We start from the raw sequence: 24,058 nt of genomic DNA, 5'->3' as shown, positions 1-24,058 counted from the left end.
GAACAAAAATATATGACAAAAATAAGGGGAAAATATCAAAATAACCTGTGTGATTTGAGGTTTTATAATTTAATTCTTTGGATTTCTAATTCTGTCAATTAAATTTTTAAGATTTGAAAACGATACCAAATAAGTTCTTCCATCCATTTTGGATAATTTTTTGTGTAGATTGGATATGAAAATTTTCTTTTATCCCTAAGAAAATGCTAAGAAATGAAAAAAAAAAAAAAAAAAAAAAAAAAAAAAAAAAGAGACTCTTTGGCCCTGAGTCATTGAATTCTACTCATCATCCCCATCCCCCAAAGTCTATGTGGTATGGTTTCTCAACCAAAAATCTAATTTTCATGTATTAAATGGGGATCACGCTATATAGACTTTATTTTCTTTTCTTGTTTTGAATTTTACGGAGTACTAAGTACGTTTTAATAAAACTTTTTAGATAATGTTTTTTTGTTTTCTTTTTATTGACTAAAAAAATATTCTGATATGACATAAAAGTGAAAGTAATTTTTAAATGTTTTGTGTGTGAAGTTGTTTGTTAATAATGCTCTTTACTTTTTTGCTAAAAAGCAAAAATCCCAAAAAGCATTGTCCAACAAAGCATATATTTTTCAAACAATCTGTTAGAAAAATGAACATAACAAGGATGGAATCACATATTATTATTACTGTTATTTTTTCTATTCAATAAATCTGACATGTGACCTATGCCTAGCAATTGTTTCCATTCTGGTTAATTGAAGTCGTAATCCTTTTCCCTCATACTTTCCTTGAAGCAAATTTCAATACATTTACAAATCGCAGTTTCAGCATCTATGGTCTAGATGTTGATGGGATTCGAACAATCTGCTCACTGTGATGAAAATTTGAAGAGAAGAAAACAAATCTTTCAAGAAAATCTGCTCATTGTGAAATTTGAATTACACAAAATGTATATCAAGCATAGGCTCCTCTTCAGTTCACCTCATGATTATATCAAGTAAATGATACTACAAGCTAATAAATGGATATTGCAAAAGTGCAAAATAAACAAGAATTATGAACTCAAAGTTAAGAAGATATCTTCGATCTATTTGGGAATACTACATATATACCCAGAAACTTAGAAAAAAAAAAAAAAAAATCAAACTAATAATTCAGGTCTCAATGAATTTGAAATGACTAAAATCTGGACAAGCAACTGCTGTGAGTCCTCATAAAAGAAAATCTACACTAAATATCATTTTGTATCTCAATCACCCTTCATATCAATAACATATGAATTTTCCTCCCTCTTTTGGTCGACAATCCTCTTTCCAAACAACAGCTAACTGAAAGATCACTGATGTAGCGCTAAGATGATCAATCAAATACTGCTTGTCTCCCCGTACATCTGATCATATCCAAACATGCATGGTTAAATTTAAATTGGCTTGTATTGGCATGTTAAGATTGAAATGTTTCTAGTAAAATTAATCCATACCAAGTTTGGTTCCTACAAGCACAATTGGCACAGTTGGGGCGTAATGCCACTACTCAGGAATTCACTGAAAGCCAAGAAATAGATGTGTTAGACTGACTAATACTGGAGAATTACCCATAAATTAACCAAAGAAATTAAGAACAAATGTCCATTGGATTTTGATGAAAAACTTTCTTGGAGATATTTTCATTTCATAGCAGGCTTTGCTGATAGGAGAGAAGGCCAACAAAAAAAACATATGCACCTCTGTAGCTCAAAGGCCTCAACCAGTTATAATCCTCATATCCTGTATTCACCAACTTCGTTAAGTACATGTAAAGGGTGTGTGTGGTTGAAAAAAAATCTAATTAAAGTTGCTGATGCCTAATTTTTACCAATTTTTCAGTCTATAATATAAATTTCTAAGTATAAGCTTGATAAACTCTCTGGAACAGAATTATAGCAGCAAACTGATTACACCGATGAAGCAATTACTTACCATCAACCAAGGTAAGTAATCCAAGGTTGATAGTACACTGTACACCCATCAACCACGACATTAGCACAAAAGCTGTCGAACACAATGGGCACATAATCCTATAAGAATTTGAAGAAGGAAAATAGATATCATAATCTAATTACTTGTGTAGTTAGACTCTGAGTTTATTCTTAATCGAACATATTAAAGCTGGATTTGTATGAGCTTATGTTTAATTCGTAATGAAACATCATCAATCATACCGCGGGGAAGCTACTGCTGGTATGAGATATGTGCATGCAAGTCTTCCTTCACCCTCCTAGCAAAGCTTCGTCTTTGTATTCCTTACCTCCATTATTACAGGAGTACCAATTAAGCACCTGTTTGAATCAGCAGGTTATAGCAGTCAACTTCATATCTAGTCTTATGAGCTAAATGATTGCTGCATGCTTGGACATGTGTTTGGAAGCATTTTCAACCAGTTTTCTATTCTTTTTTCGATTAAGATAAAAAATGGGAAGACCCCTTTGTAATCCTTTTCCGTTTTCAATTAAAAAAGAAAAAGAAAAAGAAAGGTAAAAGGCTGTAAAGTGGCAACAACTTGAACCAGATTGGGCTCCAAGCCAATCTCTTCCATGGCTTCTCTCAACGCAGTAGCAGAGTCATCTACATCTCCTTCCTCCATTTTCCCACCTGGCAATGCTACATCCCCTGTTTGCCACACTGAATTAAACTCACATCAATCTTCTTCACTCAAACTGTCAACATCCACCGTGGATCATCAATTTGGTGCAAATCTATACCTGGGTGAAAGGTCATTTTCATGGATCTCTTCATAAGAATAACTCGTAATTCACCTTCTTGGCTCAAAACAGCCGCTCTTCTCTCCCTCCAATTGACACAAGAAGACTGATCATTCTCGACCGCCACAGACTTGACAACCTCAAAAGAATTTACATGTTTTTTAAAGGTGGTAATATAGAAAGAAACCAAAAATAAAATTCTTTAATAAACATCCTATTACCATAATTTTCCACTTTGACCAAAATGCAAGTCCCTTTAAAATTGTTGAGGTGGCCATTTCACAGTTCCAACATATGATACTGCTGGCTCTTGTCATCTTATTTGGAAAGTGAATTACCTGGCGTCAGTTATGACAAACACGAGTAAATCGTTCAAGTGTGTTTGATGTAGGACAATCAGAGTAAAGGATTTATTGCCTTTTTAGTTATTTCCTTCCAGGAGGGGGGGATTGATGGAGGACCATGCAGGACCACATGGTTGGCCGAATAAGTGCTCTTTTACTTGAAGCCCAAGCAAGTTATTTTCTTTCCTTAATGTCAAGATTATGATAGGTAGGTAATAAAGGATTTGTTGCCTTTTTAGTTATTTCCTTGGTAGTGTAGATTTTCCCTAAGTTGGGTTCACTTGGTCGGCAAGTATCTCCTTTAATGAAGGATTGAATGCTGACACCCATTATTTCTTTATTTCCCACCTTGGGATATTTTCTTCCTTTTACGAACTTTAGAATTTCACTATAAATAGGGAGTCATTGTATTGAAGAAGTAGTTGATTATTGATTAATAGAATTTCGGTTTATCCCTTTAACTTGTGTGTTGAATGTTTGTGTTTTGAGAACACAGCTTCTCAATCACATCTATCCACTTGCGCTACGTCAATTGGTATCAGAGCCTTGACTAACCTGGTCTGATGGCAAAAGACGGAGATATAGGCAACCACTCCGACGACGAAGAGCGGGGAGTGCAGGCCCTTCGGGCAGAAGTTCGTGCTCATGGCCAGCGATTTGATGTCATGGAACGCTTAATGCGGGAGATGCAGCAAGCTATTGCTGGACTTGGGATTCACGGCAATAGGAACCATGAACCCAACCGGAATCGTGACCATGAAGAGGCTCGTGGCCATTCCGGAGGAGAACGTGGTCCTGGACCTCGACAAAGGCCTCAAACCTTCGAAGAGTCATCTAGCGACGAAGACGACCACTTCAGGGAAGAAGTTGGTGGAAGAAGAAAATTTGAAAATTCCCACAATTTTCGGGTAAAAATCGACCTTCCTGGTTTTAATGGTCAGCTCCACATCGAGAATTTCCTTGATTGGATTCTCGAAGTAGAGAACTTCTTTGACTACATGCAAACGCCGGAAGAACAACAAGTAAAGTTGGTGGCGTATAAGTTGCGCGGAGGGGCATCTGCTTGGTGGGAACAGACGCAGAGCAACCGGAGGAGGCAACACAAGCAACCGGTTCGAACTTGGTTGAAGATGAAGAAACTGATGAAGGCTCGGTTCCTGCCCCCAGATTACGAGTAGATGTTGTACCAGCAATACTAGAATTGCCGACAAGGGTCGCGGTTGGTTATGGACTATACCGAATAATCCTATCGCCTGGACTCTCGGAACAATTTATCCGAGACGGAAGGCCAACAAGTAGCTCGGTATGTTGGTGGGTTGCGACTAAACACCCAAGACCAAGTCTCTTTACATTCGGTCTGGAATTTATCCGAGGCGGTCAATCTGGCTATGAAGATCGAGATGCAGATGGCCCGTCAACCAAGTCGATCACAAACTATTAAGCAGATCGAGAAGAAGGTGGAGTCGCCCGTATTGCCAAGTCAACAGCAAAGTTCACAACCCCGGAGATTCCAAGGCGAAAGTAGTAGTGCCCAAGTGACAAAAGGAGTGTCCTTTCCCCCTCAGGAAAAGGGAATGAGCGGCAGCAATCCTTACTCTTGACCGATGCTCGGGAAGTGCTTTCGATGTGGCCAACCGGGTCACCGATCTAATGAGTGCCCTAACCGGCGCCCGATTAATATGGTGGAATCAGCAGGTGAAGATGGGATCCCACGTGAAGAATTTGGGGAGGCAGAAGGCGATGACCTCGGCGAATATACAGGGGGGGAAATTGCCGAAGGTGACGACGGAGAGTTCGTCAACTGCATAATACAGAGGGTGTTGTTAGCTCCTAAACTTGAAGAGCCGGCCCAGCGGCACAACATCTTCAAGACCCGTTGCACCATCAATCAGAAAGTGTGCAACTTGATCATTGACAGTGGGAGTTGCGAAAATATTGTCTCTCGGGGATTAGTTGACACGTTGCAGCTAAAAACCGAGAAGCACCCGAACCCTTACAAGATCAGTTGGATCAAGAAAGGGGCCGAGACGAAGGTCACAGACACTTGTCGTGTGCCTTTCTCAATCGGGCAGTCCTACCGAGACGAGGTTACATGCGATGTGGTAGAGATGGATGCCTGTCATGTGTTATTGGGACGACCATGGCAGTACGATGTAGACGCCACGTATAAGGGTCGGGATAATATCTACCTCTTTTGGTGGCATGGAAAGAAGATTATATTAGTTCCAACCGGGACTAATATTTCCATTCAAAGGAGTACAGGGACGATTGGAATGTCTTTTCTCACTCTTGGGGAAACACAGTTTATAGAGGAAGTAAAAACTGCCGAGACTGTATTAACCTTGGTGGTTAAAGGTGCAGAGTCAGATTCAAAGGCAGTCATTCCGAGGGTCATACAGCCAATACTAGAAGAGTTTGGAGATCTCGCGCCGGTTGAATTACCAACCGGGTTGCCTCCTATGAGGGACATTCAACATCAAATCGACTTGGTGCCCGGAGCAAGTCTTCCTAACTTGCCCCACTACCGGATGAGTCCTGAAGAACACAAGATCCTTCAAGACCAAGTTGAAGACCTGACTCGGAAAGGATTAATCAAGGAGAGTCTGAGTCCCTGTGCCGTGCTAGCCCTGCTTATTCCGAAGAAGGATGGGAGCTGGAGAATGTGTATTGATAGCAGAGCCATCAACAAAATCACTGAAAAGTATCGATTCCCCATTCCGAGACTCAACGACATGTTGGATATGCTAGCCGGAGCAAAGGTCTTCTCCAAACTTGACCTACGCAGCGGCTACCACCAGATTCGGATCCGATCGGGGGATGAATGGAAAACAGCCTTCAAAACGAAGGAGGGTTTGTACGAATGGCTGGTGATGCCATTTGGGTTGTCCAACGCGCCGAGTACTTTCATGCGAGTAATGAACCAGGTGTTGAAGCCTTTCATCGACAAGCTACTCTTCCTCGGATTTATTGTGGGTGCTGAGGGCATTCACGTGGACGAAGAAAAGGTCCGAGCTATCCGAGAGTGGCCAACACCCACTACAGTCGGACACGTCCGAAGCTTTCATGGCCTAGCCACCTTCTACCGACGTTTTATTCAGAATTTCAGTAGTCTGGTAGCTCCACTCACTGAGTGTCTGAAGAAGGGACAATTTCGATGGGGAGATGAACAAGAGGCTAGCTTTGCCGTGATCAAGGAACGGTTATCGTCGGCACCAGTCCTGGCCTTCCCGATTTCAGCAAGTTATTTGAGGTAGACTGTGATGCCTCCATTGTAGGGATTGGAGCAGTGTTGTCACAAGAAGGTCAGCCAGTCGAGTTCTTTAGTGAGAAATTGAATGAAGCTCGACAGAAGTGGACGACCTATGAGCTGGAGTTCTATGCCATGATCCGAGCCCTGAAGCATTGGGAACATTACCTGATTCATCGGGAATTTGTTCTGCATAGTGATCACCAAGCTCTGAAGTTCGTCAACACGTAGAACACTTTGAACCGGAAGCACGCTCGGTGGATTGCCTTCATGCAGAAGTTTACTTTTGTATTGAAGCACAAAACGGGAAAACTAAACAAGGTGGCGGATGCCTTAAACCGACGAGCAACTTTACTCGTGACATTGCAGTCTGAGATAACCAGCCTGGAGCATTTGCGGGCTCTGTATGTCGAGGATGAGGACTTTAAAGAAGTATGGGAGAAGTGTATGTCGACGCAGCCGAACGCTGACTTCCACATCCATGAGGGATATTTGTTTAAAGGGAATCAACTTTGTGTTCCCCGAACCTCTTTGCGTGAGCAGATATTGCGAGAGTTACATGGAGGCGGACTCAGTGGTCATGTTGGTCGGGACAAAACTATCTCATTAGTGGCGGATCGATATTATTGGCCCCAACTCAAGCGTGATGTCGGCAAGTTTGTGCAGAAGTGCCCTGTGTGTCAGACCGAGAAGGGCAGCACGCAAAATACCGGGTTATACACTCCTCTGCCAGTGCCCGAGAGCATTTGGGAAGACTTGAGTATGGATTTCGTGCTCGGACTTCCGAGAACCCAGCAAGGTATGGACTCAATTTTTGTAGTCGTGGATCGGTTCTCCAAAATGGCACATTTTATTCCTTGCAGGAAGACCTCGGATGCTACCCACGTAGCCCATCTCTTCTTTAGAGAAGTTGTTCGGTTGCATGGTGTGCCAAAAACCATTACTACTGACCGAGATGTGAAGTTCCTTAGTCACTTCTGGAGGACTCTGTTGCGGCAATTCGACACATCCCTCAACTACAGCAGTACATGCCACCCACAAACTGACGGACAGACTGAGGTGACCAACCGTACTCTCGGAAATATGCTCAAGTGTGTTTCCCGAGACAAACCGAAACAGTGGGACTTCAACCTTCCTCATGTGGAATTTGCCTTCAACTGCATGAATAACCGGTCAACAGGCAAGTCACCATTCGAAGTTGTTTACACCAAACCCCCAAAGCATGCCCTCGACTTGGTTCCCCTTCCGAAGCTTCCGGGGTTGAACATAGCAGCCGAGCATATGGCTGACCGAGTGCAACAGATTCAAGAAGAGGTGCGGCAGAATTTAGAGCAAGCCAACTGCAAGTACAAAGATGCAGCCGATGCAAAGAGGAGAGTAAAGATTTTTCAAGAAGGTGACTTAGTCATGGTACATCTGCGTAAGAATCGCTTTCCAACCGGGACCTATGGCAAATTGAAGAGTCGTAAGTACGGACCTTTCCGGGTCAAACGGAAGATTAATGACAATGCTTATGTGGTGGAACTTCCCGAGGACATGTCCATTTCAAACACTTTCAATATTGCCGACTTGTTTGCCTACTATCCCGATGACCCGTTATATGCCGACAACAACTCGAGGACGAGTTTTTCTGAAGTGGAGGAGACTGATGTAGGACAATCAGAGTAAAGGATTTATTGCCTTTTTAGTTATTTCCTTCCAGGAGGGGGAGATTGATGGGGGACCATGCAGGACCACATGGTTGGCCGAATAAGTGCTCTTTTACTTGAAGCCCAAGCAAGTTATTTTCTTTCCTTAATGTCAAGATTATGATAGGTAGGTAATAAAGGATTTGTTGCCTTTTTAGTTATTTCCTTGTTAGTGTAGATTTTCCCTAAGTTGGGTTCACTTGGTCGGCAAGTATCTCCTTTAATGAAGGATTGAATGCTGACACCCATTATTTCTTTATTTCCCACCTTGGGATATTTTCTTCCTTTTACGAACTTAAGAATTTCACTATAAATAGGGAGTCATTGTATTGAAGAAGTAGTTAATTATTGATTAATAGAATTTCGGTTTATCCCTTCAACTTGTGTGTTGAATGTTTGTGTTTTGAGAACACAGCTTCTCAATCACGTCTATCCGCTTGAGCTACGTCAGTGTTAAACTCCAACTACTATACATTTAATTTTACAAATTACATGCTTAATTATGTAGTTAAAATGGTATCCAAAACAACACCTATAGTGTTTTCGGCCTTAAAGAGTGGTAATACAGGATGAGTGGTAGATAATATAATTAGTAAAACGACTATTTGGTCTACTCCTCCCCCATCGGATAGCTACTATTTTTTGAATTATAATTTTAGAGTCAATTCAAGAGCATTCTGACAAGTCAACAGGAAGCCTATGCTTGAGACAACAAAATTATGGGTTTCTATGATTTTTCATAGATGTCATATATCTAATTGTCCATGGCTAGATTATAACTTTGTGGTGTGCTAAGCCTCCTTAAAAAATAAGATCATTTCAAAGATGAAAGTAATACCATGCTTATGTAGTTAAAGCACTTACCAAATGCCAGCTTTAAACTTTTTAGTCTTTAAGAGCCGTCTCAATTGAGTAATCACATGTTTCTCTGCAAAAACAGCTAATCAGTCTAATATGATTCATTAAATTGCTAATCGCTTATTCTTTGTAGTAAGATCCATAAACTCAAGGCCTTTATCACCAATTTATTCTATTCCATGTTTGAACTTCATAAAAAGGGAAAGCTAAATAAAATAAGAACTTCACAAACTTGTTGAAATGATTAACTCACATGTCTAGTAATTCTTTATGATTAAAATGCTTACAGTTAGGCATAAAGACGAAAATAATTGAAAATTTGTTTTGAAGCAAAACAAGTATAATAAAATAAATTAACTACGTATTGATTTGCAATATTTCAATGTCAACCTATGCTTCACAAGTAATCATAGCCAAGAACTAGCTAGGTTCTTGAAATTAAGGGTTGTCCTTGAAGTTAGGTAGAGGTCTTTAAGTACTACTAACACAAAAAATTATCATAAAGGATAAAATAAAACAAAATAAAGGATATTTCTAGCATATTGCAACAAACTTTTTCACATCCAAAACAAATGAAGCTATTCTGCGTAACCCAATTTGTTAATATAAATTTAATTACATAAGGAATAATCATATGCTTACACAATTGTTTGCTAGTTGCTGCATAATTGTAGAACCAGCTTTCTTTGACAAAAGACATTCTTGTATGTTTCAACATTTGATTCACATCTTGCTTCCATATAAAGAATCAAAAAAGTTGAGAAGCCAAAAATACCTGAAATGAAACAGAATAATCTAAAGAGAACTGGGTTTGCATTTGATTACAAAGAGTTAAGAAAAGATATGTCATGTATGTAACTAAATAAACAATGGAATGTTGAGTCCTTTTCAATCTCAATCCAATTAATGATATGTATTTGTTGTTTAAACAATAGAGTGTTGAGTCCTTTTCAAACCAACTCTAGTGCTGGGATTCTAGTAGTCTTACGCCAGTCTTGCCCACTCCCACCTATATATTATGTTTCTTGTTGTTTTGGTTTATAGAAATATGTACACATTTCAAGTGAGAGTTCAGAGGATTTCTGAATCTCCAAGCTATAGTTTTTATCCAAACTTCCCTACCAAACACCACTTACTGTTTTTTGTTCATCCTTTTATCCTCAAAAAATAATGCAAATCTCTCTTCACACCAGCAAAACAAACACCACTTAATGCTGTAGGCCTATAGCTAATCAACTATACAAAATTGTGCAAACAACTTCCACATTAGCTCGTAAGGATTAAAATTACCATTAAATATTCGAAAAAGAAAATAAATCATTGTCAGAGTCCTGCACTACTCTACCCCTCTTCACCCTTTGGCAATGGAGAGAGAAGCGTATACCACAAATTTCATATTTTTAAAATATATAGAGCAGGAAAGGCATCATTTGGTGTTGCTAATATCAATAGAAAGAATAGCTTCACCAATACACCGTCCGTCCATATTGCTAGTAATAATAGTCAATGGATCTCGCGCATTATTGTAAACAGTAATCAGTATAATGGAACATCAGTTAAAGTGAAAACAAATCACTTAATATACTTGTAGATTAAAAACAGATTGTGTTGTTAGGAGCTCCAACATAGCAAAAAATAAACCACCTGGAATATGGGAAGCCCTTGAATTTGGTGTATGCTATAAGCATTAACATCAACCTATCGTCTTAAACCAAGGCGATCAACATCTAGAAGTTACAAGAAAAATGATAGTATAATGTTTAGGAATAATTTCAACTTAATTAGTTGACTTAATTAATGGTGAGAGATATCTAGTCAACTGAAATGCATCCCTAAAATCATGCAAATCTAAACTCTAAAGGGCTGAGCCAATACAAGGTATCACTGCTCTTTTTTTTCAAACTAAGCTAATTAACCAAAAATAGGCATTGATATTTAGAATGGAATTATTCAACTGCCAAATCTTTTAATTGATTATTTGTAGATAAAGTGGCATGTGGGGAAGCTTATATGTAACAAATAATTGAACCAAAATGAATACCCGTGCAGTATGGTAGTTCTCAGAGTGTTGTTGCCAGATTGAATCTTCCGCACAATATTTGCTCCAATTTCACCAAGTGCCAATTTCCACTCTGCTAACACAGTGAGAAATAAGGCACCCAGAATACATCACCTCATCAACTGTGTTTATATATATATATATATCATTAGAAATGAAGAATGGAAGTAAAAAATAATAGTTTACTAACAATTGCTCCTAATATGTGAAGAATCACGTAGTGCCCTAGATTTTTTTTAATAAGCTCTGAATCTCTTTCCCCTGTTTCTTCTGTACTTCAATAGGTTCTGCTACTTCTGTATCAAAAATAGGGATACTGAGAGATTAAAAAAAAAAAAAAAAATGAAGGAGGTGAAGGTGAAGAAGGTGGGTACTCAAATTTCTTTGAAGAATTAAGATAAAGTGTTGACCTAAATACCTGAATAAATCGAAGATCCATGGGTGTTTTAATTTTTTCTCAGTTGAGGTAGTCTGGCAGATATAATAATTTTCATTTTCTTCATATAATTTTTAGAAGCTCTGAATCTTTGTCCCCTGTTTCTTCTGTGCCTTCAACAGATTCTGCTGCTTCTGCATCTAAAATATTAACAACCACGACATATTTGAGAGAGAAAAATGAAGAAAATGAAGATGAAGAAGGTGGGTATTTCATGTTCTATTAAGGATTAAGATGAAATGACGAGTAATATACCCGAATCAGTCGAAATGCATGCATGGGTGCTTGAATTTTCTCACTCTTGAGGCAGTTACTATAAATGTAACTCTGGAATGTGAGCGATCTTGGCCCAATCCTTACCTGTGTCTCTATTGTATCTTTGCAATAAGATGGGACAATCCTTAATTGTTAGTTTTTGCAAAGATGTTAACCTATGCATTCCTTCGGGCAATGATGTCAAACTGGAGCATTCACGAATTTCAAGCACTTGAAGTGATTTGCAGTTGTGGATCCACTCTATGGAAGTCAACATATGGCAATACCAGATACGTAAGTGTGAAAGACGAGGAAAGGAAGGGAGTAAATGATGCTCCGTTATTTCAACGGAATTATCACTATTACTATTGAGCTCCACAGAAGAATCCACCTTCCTCCTCCTCCACCACCCCTTGAAATTAGGGCAATCATAGAGCCCAATAAACTCGAGAGACGGGAAAAATGGTGTTTGCACCGTTGAAGAAGAAGAGAACTCATTGCTATCACCGTCTTCTGATATGTACTCCATAGCCTCCAATGACCAAAGAATAAGATTCTTGAGAGAAGGCAGTTGACTCAGCGTTGGCAGATATTGGCATTTCGTACACTTACGTAATCGAAATGAAACAAGATTTGTGAGTAACAAGAGCCAACTTGGAAGCCTTGAACCCTGATAGTATTCTAAGGAAAGCCTTTTCAGATTTGGGTGCGGTTCCAAGCCTTCCAATGACGCTTCATCCGAATTATTGGCATCATCTAATCCAACTTCTTTCCACCATATAAACAAAGTACTAAGATGTTGTTTCTCCTTCAGATTCGCAGCCTTACATTCTAACGCAACACCTTTCCCATGCCCCAGATTTTGAATCGCTAAGCGTCCTCTCAGCTTATTTAATCCGCCTAGTTCTTGTAAACCACCACTATCACTATGTCTGGAGGGAGAACCCGAGTGGACATAAAATGCGGATAACGTCTGAAGGTTAGTCAGTTGCCCCAATCCAACTGGCATATAACTCAAACTATCACATCCATCTATCTCAAGGTGCCTGAGGTTCACTAATTTTTTAATGTCTCTCGGCAATTCTTCTAGTAACACACAACGGGAGAGTTTTAGTGTCTGCAAATTTTGTAATCTGGTTATAGAATCAGGCAGTTTCTTCATTTTTTTCTCGTAAGAAAGATCAAGATATCTTAAATGTTTCAGTATCCCAATAAAGCTTAAATTTTGCAAAGTTTTTGAAGGACCATATCTCTTATTCAAATCCAACACGCGTAAAAACTTGGAACTTGAAAAGGTTGCATCACAATCAATATTAGCCTCAAAGTTCTTGTTGCTAAGGCAAAGAAATGTTCGCATCCTAGTTGCTTTACACAATAAAGTTGAAACTTGAGATGAACTACTACTTATATGATAAGCAACTGATACTTGACTAGTTTTCTCATCAATGGATGTCTCCTTATCATCTAACGTGGTGATCAACGATCCTGCCACTAATATGGCAAGATCATGCATGAGGTCGTGTATTTTGCATTCAGTTATGTCACCAATATAATCCATTTTAGTTTCTTGAAAGAATGATCTCCATAGTAAATCCATAAAATACTCATGGCCAACATCTTCCAAGCATCTATTTTGATCCGATAACTTGATAAACCCTTGTGCAATCCAAAGCTTAATCAGTATTGATTTGCTAATTGTGTAATCCTTTGGAAATAAGCTACAATAAGCAAAGCAGTGCTTCAAATGAGAAGGAAGATGATCATAACTCAGCTTCAGAGTTGGTAAGATGTCATTTTCATTCTGAGATATTTTTGAGAGTTCATTGTTCTTAAAAGACGACCACTCTGTTTTAGGATTTTTGGAGCTTAGTAATCTTTCAATTGTCCTTATGGCTAAAGGGACACCTGAACATTTCTCTAAGATCTCCATCCCAATTGCTACAATGCTTGAATTCTTCGGCTCTTGTCTGTTCTCAAATGCCAGCTGCTTAAATAAAGACCATGACGCTTCTCTATCTAAACCCCTTAAGAAATATGATTGAACTGTCCCGATAATCCTTACAACGCTTTCATGGCGGATGGTCATTGCAACGCTTTCTTTACGAGTAGTCACTAATATTCTACTACCTCTTCCACCACCCATTAGCACTTCTTTTAAGCGACACCATTTTTCATTATCCTCATTCCACACATCATCCAACACAAGCAAGTATTTCTTTCCATCAATTTCTTTTCAAACAGAGTTTACTAGTGTATTCATTTCAACAGTTGGTTGTTTCGTGTTTGTTGCAGATTCTAAGATTTTTTCAACAATATTTTTAACATGGAAGGGATCCGAGACACACACCCACATTTTGAGGTCAAAATGTTTTTGGATTTGCTCGTCATTGAAAACAAGTTTAGCCAATGTAGTCTTTCCCAATCCACCGATGCCAACAATTGGAAGGATTAAAACATTCTCTTCAACATTGGAGTCTAGTAGACAATCTATAACCGCCTTCTTATCATCTTGTCGACCAATAACTACTTCTGCAGGTACAAAAGAATGAGTGTTATCCCTCTCCCTGTTCCCGACTCGTGTCTCTACAGGTCGTACCTCCAAGTTGAAACTCCTCCTATCGTAGTTGATGGCTTCTAACCTCTCTCTTATCGCTTTAATCTTATGTCTCATTTTGAGAGCATATAATGGTTGGTTTGATTTAGAAAAGAATGTGCGTACCTGTAACATCCAACCTTGTAAAGTAGGTTAATCTAGTTTACATGGATCAAACTCATTAATGCGACATTATTACTATTAATCATATTATTAAAAAAGAAATCAAGAACCCTAGATATAGTGGAAACCTGGCCACATGCTGCATTGTTTTGCATCAAATTCTAATTCTAAGTGTTTTATTTCAATCCAAATCATATCTTGACAAGTGAATTGCATGTGATTAAATGTTTGAAATTATTTTGAAAGAAATTTTACCCTAACTGCCCCTTTGGAGGTATTTTTGTCCAAAGTTTAATTTTAAGACCTAAATAAAATCCATAATGAGGACTCAAATCCTAATAATAACTTATGCATCTAGACTTAAAAAATAAATAAATAAATAGAGGAAGACATTTGGACCCTTAAACTGCCTCCCCATGGTCAAAAAAGCCACTTTCATATCAATTAGAGTCAAAATAGACGGAAAAGGAGTCATGTTTGCTGCCTGTGTGGCTACTTTTGCATTTAACTTTCCAAAATATTCCTAAAATTATTAAAAAAAAAAAAACAAAAATTAAATGAAGAAATAAATAAGTAAACTTTTAAACTGAATTAAAAAATAAATTGGAAACAAAACACTAGGTCTAAGCAAAACACAATAAATTGCGCGCATTTCACTTTCATTCTTTACATCCCAAGTGTGAATATTTCAATTTTGTTAGCTGTTTATGCAAAGTTTAGTGTTTTAGTTTTAGTTTTGATGAAAACTATGTGTTTTATTTATTAAGCTTAATTATGTGATCAGTTTATATCAATTATGTGATTTTGCATGAGATGATTGTGTTTTTAGCATCATGATAAACATTAGACACACAAAACGTTGTCGGATTATCAATGTTCTTCATCACACCGGCCAATTGGATTTCACGTGTTGATATTTACATAAAATGATAACTTGGTTTGTAAAATCTCAATAAGTACATAGTGATTCATGTAGATTTTAATTTGATGACTTGCGGGCATCAACATCTTCAAAAACAGGGGAGGAACTAGCATTTGTGATTTGGGAGGGAAAATTAAAAAAATAAAATAAAATTTGGGAGGACAAAACTAAAAGTAAGTTAATTAATTAATTAATGGTAAATTTTGATTTTTTTTTTTTTTTAAAGGAAAACATGGGGCTTGGGGGAGCAATCCTAATTTTTTTTTTTTCTTTTCTTTTAAGGAAAACTTCTTGCAAGGTTGAAAATTTCATATGAATACCTTCAAAAAAGAAAGTAAGAATTGATTTTAATTATAACTATGTAATTAAAGGAAAAACGATCGGGTTTAAATAATATAAATTTTCCCAAAAAATTTTAAAAAAGAAAAAGAAAAAAGCTACTGATTTGAATTAATTTTAGAAAAATTGTTAGACATGTTTAGAGAAGTGTGTTTGATCCATTGTTATTAGAATATAGGCCTAAAAAGGTTTTTTAGACTAATTACGCCCAAAACTAGTATTTTATATTTTTTAAGCTAGCTTGTTTATATAGCTTTAGAATTGGCAAACTAGTTAGAGCATTCATAATGAAATCTTTATTAGTTAGTTAAAATTTGACTAACTTTTAAGTTTAACTAACTACTTTTTAAAAGCATCCCACAATAAACTTTTTAAATCTCTCTTTATTCATTTAAATATAATTTTTTTCATTTTTGTTTTTATTTTTTCGCGTGGAAATTGGAAGGTTTATTGCTACGGCAATTGAAAAAAATGTGGGCAATCTTCTCTTTATCTTTAATCTTCTTATATCGATCAAGTCAGAAAAGTAATTTTAATTTTTTTTTGAGAATCTTCTTAAGTAAGCACTGGACGATAATTGATTTTCTAAGTTAAAATGGTTTTATAAATTCATAAATAGAAATAAAATGGAACAAGTATTTATTTAAATAAAAATGTTCATTTTTCGTAGTAACATATTATGATATTAACTAGTAATATATAAGACTAACATATTATAATTATGAGAAATATAGAAAAAAAAGTCCTTTGATTAACTAGTAGCCAATTTTAAAATAGCGTCTAAATTTTTAAGTGTACTAATATGACCCATCAAATTATCAAAATATGTCAAAAATGTCACTTTTATCAAAATATTCCTATAATACCCCTACTCTCTCTTTTTTTTTTTTTTTAAAATACATAAATAAATGTAAAATCAATCCATGTGGTTGGTTTAAAATACAAATTTATCACTGCGGAATAAAAAATAATAGACAGAAATTTCTTACAAACCGGTTTGTAGGAAATTTTATACAACACATATATAAGAGTGATGTGTCATTTAAACATGTAGCAAGCACTTATTTTTTTATTAATGTTATTAAAATAGCATGTGAGAAGCACATTATATTAAAACAACATGTGTTTCTCACATGTCAATGGACACATGTCAATCTTATATATGGGTTGTATGAAATTTCTTACAAACTAGTTTGTATGAAATTTTTGTCCAAAAATAATTCAAAGGTCTTCAAGGTAGGCAAAAAATAATAATTTAGTCATTGTAGTTAAATTCCCTCAAAATGCTTTACAGATTCTGTAAATGTCAATGTCAACACCAAAAAAATAATGAAATGTGTCACTTTTATTAAAAAAATATATATTAAAAATATATATTTATAAAATTAAATTATCCCATGTAGTCAAATACTGTCAAAACATTTCAGTCAGTGTGTTACGTTAGCATTAATAAAATGACACACACACACACATATATATATAAATTGATCCATTGGTGCATAAGCATCTTTTTGAATAGAAACATATATATATATATATATATATATATATATATATATATATATATATATATATATATATATATATATATATATATATATATATATATATATATATATATATATAAAAAAAAATTGATCCATTGGTGCATAAGCATCTTTTTGAATAGAAACCCCATGAAGCAGCAAAGGTCTGATGGTAACTATTGAAGAAAAATCCAACCTCTCAACATGAGAAAAGGTCTAATGAAGCGAGATGGAGAAGAGATTTACAGTGGAGGCGAAGTCTTTTTGTTTTCGTGGTTTTGGATGGGGCGTCGGTGCTGAGGGTGGTGGAGAAAAGAAAAAGCTTTTTGGGCGAGGTTGTCCTAAGTATTCAATGCTCAAAATGGTTAGCGGCGACGTTGGAGATGCTGTTGGGTATACCGAAAGAACAAGATTTTATCAAGTCATTCCGAGAAGGCTCGAAAGTTCTGATTGCTCGGACGGGTGGGAACAGAGCTGGGCGCTTCTTAGAGGCGACAACCTTTGGGCTGGGCTGTCGGAAAGGGTTCATCTTCATCCCTGAGGGTTGTGAAAGGAGGGGATGGCAGAAATTCTCTGGAGAGTTGAGTAAGGCTGTCGATTTCCTCTCTGCTACAGTGGGTACAGGGCTAAATTCCTCGTCTTCGTTGACCAAGAAGGATGCGAAGGTCTCAGGGCCGAGTTTGGGTTTGGTTTCAAAGTGGACAGGACCATCCTTTTGCGGAGGTGTTGTGCTCGGTTCCGTCCACCGCTGTGAAAAAGTTGCCCTTCGTGGGGGATCATCGTTCCGGGTTGAGGGCATCATCATCGGAGCCGGATGCTCTTGTTCCCCTCCCAGCGACGAGTCATGCTGAGCAAGTCTTGAGCTCGGCGGTGGGTTGCTTCGTCTTGGAGTCTCGTCCTTTTGACCCGTTGGTTAAAGATCGGTCGTTTGAATCGTTGGGTAAAAAGCCGTCTCCAAGTTCAAATTCGAATTTCGAATTTTTGATGTTGCGCACGTGGAGCAAGCTGGTCAACGGTTTGAAAGTGGTCTTGGGTTAGGCTATTAAGAATTTTTTGGGCCAGTTTGTCGGGTTTGGCCTAGGTCGAAAACGTTCTGGTTTTCGTTTGACCCGACTCTTGCCGAAACCTAAATCCCGTTCGTCGAGAATCTTGCCGGAGTTGACGCCAAAGTCTTTTTCTGGGTTGTCTCTCATTCGGCCTCATCCTGGGGATTTGGTGGTTCCTTCTTCGGGGGAGGGTCTAGTAGCTCCAGGGGCGTCTCCTTTTCTGGCGCCGTCTCTTGCTCTTCTTCGGCCAGAGCCTTCGTCGCCGGCTGTTCCAAGGGCTTCTCCAGTTCGGTTGTCTTCTTCTGGGTTCTCTCTGGATCGTCCTCCTCCTGGGGGTTTGGAGGTTCCTTCACTGAGGGAGGGTTTTGCAGCCCTAGGGTGTCTCCTGCTTTTCCGGGTCCGGGGCCAGTGCCGGCTGTTCCAGGGGTTTTTCCGGTGCGGTTTTCCTTATCAGGGGGAGGGTCTAGCTGTTTGAAGGTAGTTCCTAGCCGGGTTATTGATCCTAAGCTTTTCGGGTTTCCCCCCTCGCCGGCTCAGGTGTCCCTTCCTCCGGTGGTCCAGGTTGTTTCTTTGCCGGCTCAGGTGTCCCCTCCTCTGCGGTGCAATCCTGACGGTGTTTCTCTGACGGTCTCTCAACTGACGACCCCTCCTTCCATTGGAGCGACTGAGTTGGGGAGCGATTGAGTTGGGAGAGAAGTTGCGCTCTTCTTTCCCCGTGGTCTCGAAGCCATTTCAAAGTTATATCAAGAAGGCAAGGGTACTCAGAGAAGGGGTTTCGTTGAAGTGGAATGATGTACTTCTATCAGATTCCTTGAAAGCCTTGAAGATGGTTGCCGACTTAGCTGTTAATAAGGTTACGGTTGCAGAGCCTCCAGCGAAGAAGGTTGCAGAGCCTCCAATGAAGACGGGCATTCTCAGAAAGGGGTTTCTTAACTCTTGCCCAAAGATGCCAGCTACTCCCGCTTCGCCTCGAAAGGTCTTCGATGTTGGGGTGGTCGGGCCTTCCTCCCCTCCTAGAGGTTGTTCCATTTCTTCACCTGTTGAGGGTAATAGTTTCTCCCAATCTCGGAATTGGCCGATCGGTTTTGATCATAACGGGGAGATTGTGGTTTGGGAGGAAGACGTTGATCTTTGGGATGTTTCGCCTTTGGATTGGGCGTTAGAGGGTGCTTTTGGGGATGAGACGTTGGCCATTCGGGATGCCATGGAAGAAGAATTTCAGCGTGACAAGATGATATCGCGTCAAAAGTCTAAAGGCAAGAGGGAGCTTTTGAACCTACATGGCTCTATCAACTATGGCGACGCTAAATATTCCGCTAGGCATAGGAAAGGAAAGGGCCTAATGTTGTAGAGTTGTGTGCCTTTGTGTGCTTGGGTGGGTTTGTGGGTCATTCCTCGGGTTCGGTTTTTGCTTGAATTCTTTTGAGGGGTGTTTCTCCTGGGTTTTTCTCGGGTTCTAGGATTTTTTTCCTTTGGGTTTAGGGGGGGTCTTGTTGGGGGGTTTTTGAGGTTGGTTTGGGTGCTTTTAGGGGTTTTTTTTTTTTTTTTTTTTTTTTTTTTTTTTTTTGTATTCGGGGGTTACTATTGGGGGTTTCTTTTGTTTTGTGAAGGTTTCTATTATGCTTGTTAGGGGTTTTCTTATGGGTTCCTTGTGGTTTTATTGGATTTTTTATGTGGGCTAGTTGAGTTGCTTCTGTGTATACATCCTGTGTACTTAGGGGCCCTTTACGTTTTTTAATGAAATTCTCTTACTTATCAAAAAATAAATAAAAAAAAAAAAAAATTTGATCCACCCATTTTCTTCCCTTTTTTTTTTTTTTTTTAAATTAAAAAATTTCTTTAACTTTTTAGTTTTATATTAATAGTTTTTTAAGTTTTTTTATTCATTTTTTATTTTAGGTTTTAAGAGAATAATGGTATTATAAGAATATTTTGACAAAAATGGCTTTTTTTACACACTTTAGTGGTTTGATAGGTCACATTAGTGCACTTAAAAATTCAGGGAGCTATTCTAAAATTGACTATTAGTTTAAGGGGCTTTTATATATATATATATATATATATATATATATATATATATATATATATATATTTCTTATAATTATTAACTAGTATTAACATATTAAGTGGCACTAATATATTAAATAATACGTCTTACATATTATTATACACTGCAATTATAGAATCTTATATTTACATATGATTAGGTATACGTGTGTGTGCGCGCACCCATGTTCAAGTGACCTCTATAATATCTCATACTTATTACTTAATAACTAATATACACGTTTATATTTATAAAACCTATTTTATACATATACACACATATATGCACATATATGAGGGAGCTAAAGATTCAAGTCCAACGAGTCGAGTTGAACTTATACACAAGCCAAGCTCACGAGTTTTATTCAAGATGAGCCAAGTCGAATTTATATGAGTATGTCTCGTTTACTATTCGAGCAGATTATTGTGTTCAAGAACGGCTCATTTATTATTCAAACCAAGACTCAATCGAATTTAGTTAAGTCAAGTCAATCCGAGTTTACGAGCAGTTGGGCTCATCTAACACCCCTAATTCTAACCCCACAAACAACAATACAAGCAATAATTATTACAAATTAAAAATATTGAATAAAGACAACATGTAGAACACAATCAAGAACACAATCAAAAAAATAATCGCACATTCACAACACAAAATTTTGTTGATGAAGTGGAAAATCATTTAAACACATTAAAGGAAAAAACCACTTTGGGGTTGTCAAATCCGAAAAATGATCACTATATTAAAGAATATCCAAAATACAGATAAAGACACTTATACGTGGTTTGGTCTATGACCTATGTCCACATGGTAAAGCCTAAGGATCAGGCGTACATGCTGTTATTTTTTTAACAGCATGTATGTGACGTCCTACATCGCCTGGAAATGAGGATGTGCTTATATGTATAAATGCACCATTATGACACAATGCGTTTGAAAGCCGTGATGGCCATGAACCTATCAGAACTCCGCAGTTAAGCGTGTTTCTGCAAGAGCAATCCCAGGATGGGTGACCTCCTGGGAAGTCTGGTTTAGGGAGCCAAAAACGGACAATATTGTGTCATTGGGGATGAGTCGTTACAAATGGTATCAGAGCCATTGCACAGCCTGAGATGGTGAGAGCGTGCACAAGCCCAATGAGGGATGCCAACGGTGACGCTGGGTCCAAAGAGAGGCTGATTGTGACGTCCCACATCGCCTGTGAATGAGGATGTGCTTATATGTATAAATGCACCATTTAGACACAACGCGTTTGAAAGCCGTGATGGCCATGAACCTATCAGAACTCCGCAGTTAAGCGTGCTTCTGCGAGAGTAGTACCAGGATGGGTGACCTCCTTGGAAGTCTGGTTTGGGGAGCCAAAAGCGGACAATATTGTGTCATTGAGGGTGGGTTGTTACAATGTATTCTGTTGTGACGAATCTATTAGGGAGTTGAGAGTAAGTGAAAAGCATTCAAGACCATTAATAATTTCTCTTTCGCATGAGGTGTCTTTTCTATTAATGCTTTTCACTTATTCTCTACTCCTTGAGAGACACACCACAACAACATACATGTTAAAAAAATAATAGCATGTAAGCTAAATCCAAGTCTAAAGGGCTATATTATGTTCTTATTTTTCTTGATAAATTTACAATACAAATTATCGTTATTTATATGGATATAAAGATAATACAAAAAGCTGTGGGAAAAGATCAAATTAATCAAATCTGAATTGAATATACATTTAATTCTAATATGATTATAATCAACTACAATCAAATCGTACAATTTCATATATTCTCTAACAGTTTTAAATCCATGCATTTTATTATATATCTTAGAAAATGTTGAAAAATTTGTACAAAAACAAAGCTAGTCCTAACGTATTGAGAGTGTTAGATCGAGTACCTCTTTTGTCATCTTATCACGGGTCATCATTTCTTTCCGCAGAGATTCAGTGGAGAAATCATCTAGCAAGTTGTCTGCTTCATACATGACATCCTCTAGCTTTTTCAGCCAATCTCTAACTGCATGGCTCCCAAGCTGTTGCTCATCTGCATCCAGAAGCACAGCTTGGATTGTGGAAACCGTGTTCGTGAGTTTTTCAAGCTCATCTTTGAAACCCCAGAGCAATTTGATCTCTTTGAAAGCCAGAGAGCCCAATTTGCCAATGATCCCCTCAGCAACGGTGAAGAGAACACCTTCTGCCATTTTTAATTTGATGGTGAGGGAAGGAATTGAATGCTAAAAAGGCCAAGGTAGAGAATTGAATGAAGATATGTTTGGTGTGCAATAGGAGGGACTGGGCGTCTCCGCGTCTATATAGTTATAACACCCTCAGCTCCCTTGCTTGGAAGTTACACAAGAAATACATAAAAGAAAAAGGTCAATTAATTAATTGGTAGTTGGCAATTTTAAAAGAGATTTTTTGGTAGTTGGCAAGTAGTTGGAAATTTTAAAAGAGAATTTTTGATAGTGGGCAAGTAGTTGGCAATCTGGACCAATAGTAATTTTAAGGAGTTTTTTGTATGGATAAGAGAATTTCAAGTGGTTGGCAATTTTAAAAGAGCTTTTAATCTCCATTGACAATCTCAACCGATAGTAATTTTAAGGATAAAAAAAAAAAAAAAAAAAACATACAAAATTGACTTCTACACATAAAAGAGATTTCTAATCTCTCCATTGACTAATTTGACTGCCATGAATTATCCTTTAGATGAATAATGTACAACAGTCCAGAAAATTCAGAATATTCTATTATATGGGAACCCTAAAATTTTTGTATAATATTAGGTATTATTAAAAGGAATTAAAAGAGATTTAAAGAGATAAAAAATTAAGATATTTATAAAATTTTTGTATAAAAAATAAATAAATAATAGAAGACTACATGGCAGAAGCCTCTAGAAAAAAAAAAAAAAAAAGAAAAAAGTCCAAAGTCCACTTTTTCCTCAACGTGTCTCCTGCTAGCTGCTACACGTTGCGGCTCACTCTCTTCCCTTTGCCACTTCTCAGCTCCCCTGTGTCGGCCTTCTACTTCATTTTAAGAAAAAAAAAAAAAAAAAAAAATCATAAATCACCTATAGGGACAGATTTAAAAAGAAAAAAAAAAAAAAAAATTCTTATTCGTAAAACTACAACCAATAAACAAAGCTATTATAGTGATACAAACATTCTTGAATTGCTATAAAAGTTTTTATTGTTTGGCATCGAGTTTTTATAGTGTTACAAACATTCTTTACTACGTAACCATTTGTTTACTATTGTTTTAAATACTTTTTACCATTTGAAATTTAAAACGTGATCGTAAGTCTAATGGAAAAAAATTCAGTTTACGATTTTAACCGTTGGGTCATTAATTTTTTTTACAAACCATTAAAATGCTTTAACCTTGTTGATGTTATAATGAATTTTGTTTTGACCGTTTGGTCATTACTCAGTGATTTTCCAAACGTTTTAACCGTTGGTTCTAACCACTTTAAAGGCTTTTGGATTCTCTTTAGATATAGAAATAACATCACCTATTATTCATGTGTATATAAATAAGTGCACAAAAAAAACTAAAACGTCAAGAGAATAATATATGAAAATCACTTCTTTTGTCTCATATACGGTACAAAGAGTTGTAAAAAACTTATTTTCAAGGCATAAAGCTATATATTATAATATTAGTTTTTCTACAAAAATATTATCAAGTCTTCAATTCATTTTGATCAAATTGTTGTTTTTATTAGCCTTCGTTTTTTAAAATGTATCCTTAATGAAAGTAGATGCTATAGTCTAATCATGAAAAGTTGCGTATCAAGGTATCCGATCATATCGAGTTCTATACTCTGAGAGGTATGAATCAACATTTAAGGACAGCGTTCTT

The 24,058-nt window shown here is 37.3% G+C and overlaps 3 protein-coding genes across 5 annotated transcripts; all 3 read right to left on the bottom strand.

Moving 5' to 3' along the window:
- Positions 1–1,179: 1,179 nt before the first annotated feature.
- Positions 1,180–12,765, bottom strand: LOC133880579 (putative disease resistance protein RGA1). Of its 2 annotated transcripts, XM_062319564.1 has the most exons (11): positions 11,610–12,765; positions 11,337–11,494; positions 11,109–11,214; positions 10,901–10,991; positions 9,502–9,634; positions 8,866–8,929; positions 2,183–2,299; positions 1,941–2,038; positions 1,707–1,748; positions 1,463–1,526; positions 1,180–1,372 (listed from the first exon to the last, which is right to left on the bottom strand). In XM_062319564.1, exon 1 carries the CDS (start codon positions 12,616–12,618, stop codon positions 11,668–11,670), a length of 951 nt encoding a protein of 316 aa, XP_062175548.1. In that variant the 5' UTR covers positions 12,619–12,765; the 3' UTR covers positions 1,180–1,372; positions 1,463–1,526; positions 1,707–1,748; positions 1,941–2,038; positions 2,183–2,299; positions 8,866–8,929; positions 9,502–9,634; positions 10,901–10,991; positions 11,109–11,214; positions 11,337–11,494; positions 11,610–11,667. The 2 variants fall into 2 exon arrangements, with proteins under 2 accessions (XP_062175548.1, XP_062175549.1); XM_062319565.1 differs by lacking the exons at positions 1,180–1,372; positions 1,463–1,526; positions 1,707–1,748; ... (2 more) ...; positions 8,866–8,929; positions 9,502–9,634 and adding an exon at positions 10,366–10,586.
- Positions 12,674–13,752, bottom strand: LOC133879075 (putative disease resistance protein RGA4). The gene is made up of 2 exons (XM_062317624.1): positions 12,855–13,752; positions 12,674–12,726 (listed from the first exon to the last, which is right to left on the bottom strand). The coding sequence occupies exons 1-2, from the start codon at positions 13,750–13,752 to the stop codon at positions 12,674–12,676; spliced, it is 951 nt and encodes a 316-aa protein (XP_062173608.1).
- Positions 12,843–22,510, bottom strand: LOC133880581 (putative disease resistance protein RGA3). 2 transcript variants are annotated; one of them, XM_062319567.1, is made up of 2 exons: positions 22,096–22,510; positions 12,843–14,328 (listed from the first exon to the last, which is right to left on the bottom strand). In XM_062319567.1, the coding sequence occupies exons 1-2, from the start codon at positions 22,396–22,398 to the stop codon at positions 13,843–13,845; spliced, it is 789 nt and encodes a 262-aa protein (XP_062175551.1). In that variant the 5' UTR covers positions 22,399–22,510; the 3' UTR covers positions 12,843–13,842. The 2 variants fall into 2 exon arrangements, with proteins under 2 accessions (XP_062175551.1, XP_062175550.1); XM_062319566.1 differs by lacking the exon at positions 12,843–14,328 and adding an exon at positions 20,284–21,550.
- Positions 22,511–24,058: the final 1,548 nt, after the last annotated feature.

The sequence above is a fragment of the Alnus glutinosa genome, chromosome 10, assembly GCF_958979055.1.
Source record: "Alnus glutinosa chromosome 10, dhAlnGlut1.1, whole genome shotgun sequence".
In the NCBI taxonomy this organism is placed as follows: Eukaryota; Viridiplantae; Streptophyta; class Magnoliopsida; order Fagales; family Betulaceae; genus Alnus; species Alnus glutinosa.
The sequence above is the reverse complement of the archived record's forward strand: the minus strand, read 5'-3'. Positions and strand labels throughout refer to the sequence as shown.

Coding starts and splice junctions, on each gene's coding strand:
- LOC133880579 (XM_062319564.1), bottom strand. CDS start 12,618: ATGCCAGTTGGATTGGGGCAACTGACTAACCTTCAGACGTTATCCGCA.
- LOC133879075 (XM_062317624.1), bottom strand. CDS start 13,752: ATGGGTGGTGGAAGAGGTAGTAGAATATTAGTGACTACTCGTAAAGAA. Junction 12,727..12,854: donor GGATTTGAATAAGAGATATG/GTCCTTCAAAAA, acceptor CAAAATTTGCAG/ACACTAAAACTCTCCCGTTG.
- LOC133880581 (XM_062319567.1), bottom strand. CDS start 22,398: ATGGCAGAAGGTGTTCTCTTCACCGTTGCTGAGGGGATCATTGGCAAA. Junction 14,329..22,095: donor GTGATAAGATGACAAAAGAG/GTACTCGATCTA, acceptor TGGATGTTACAG/GTACGCACATTCTTTTCTAA.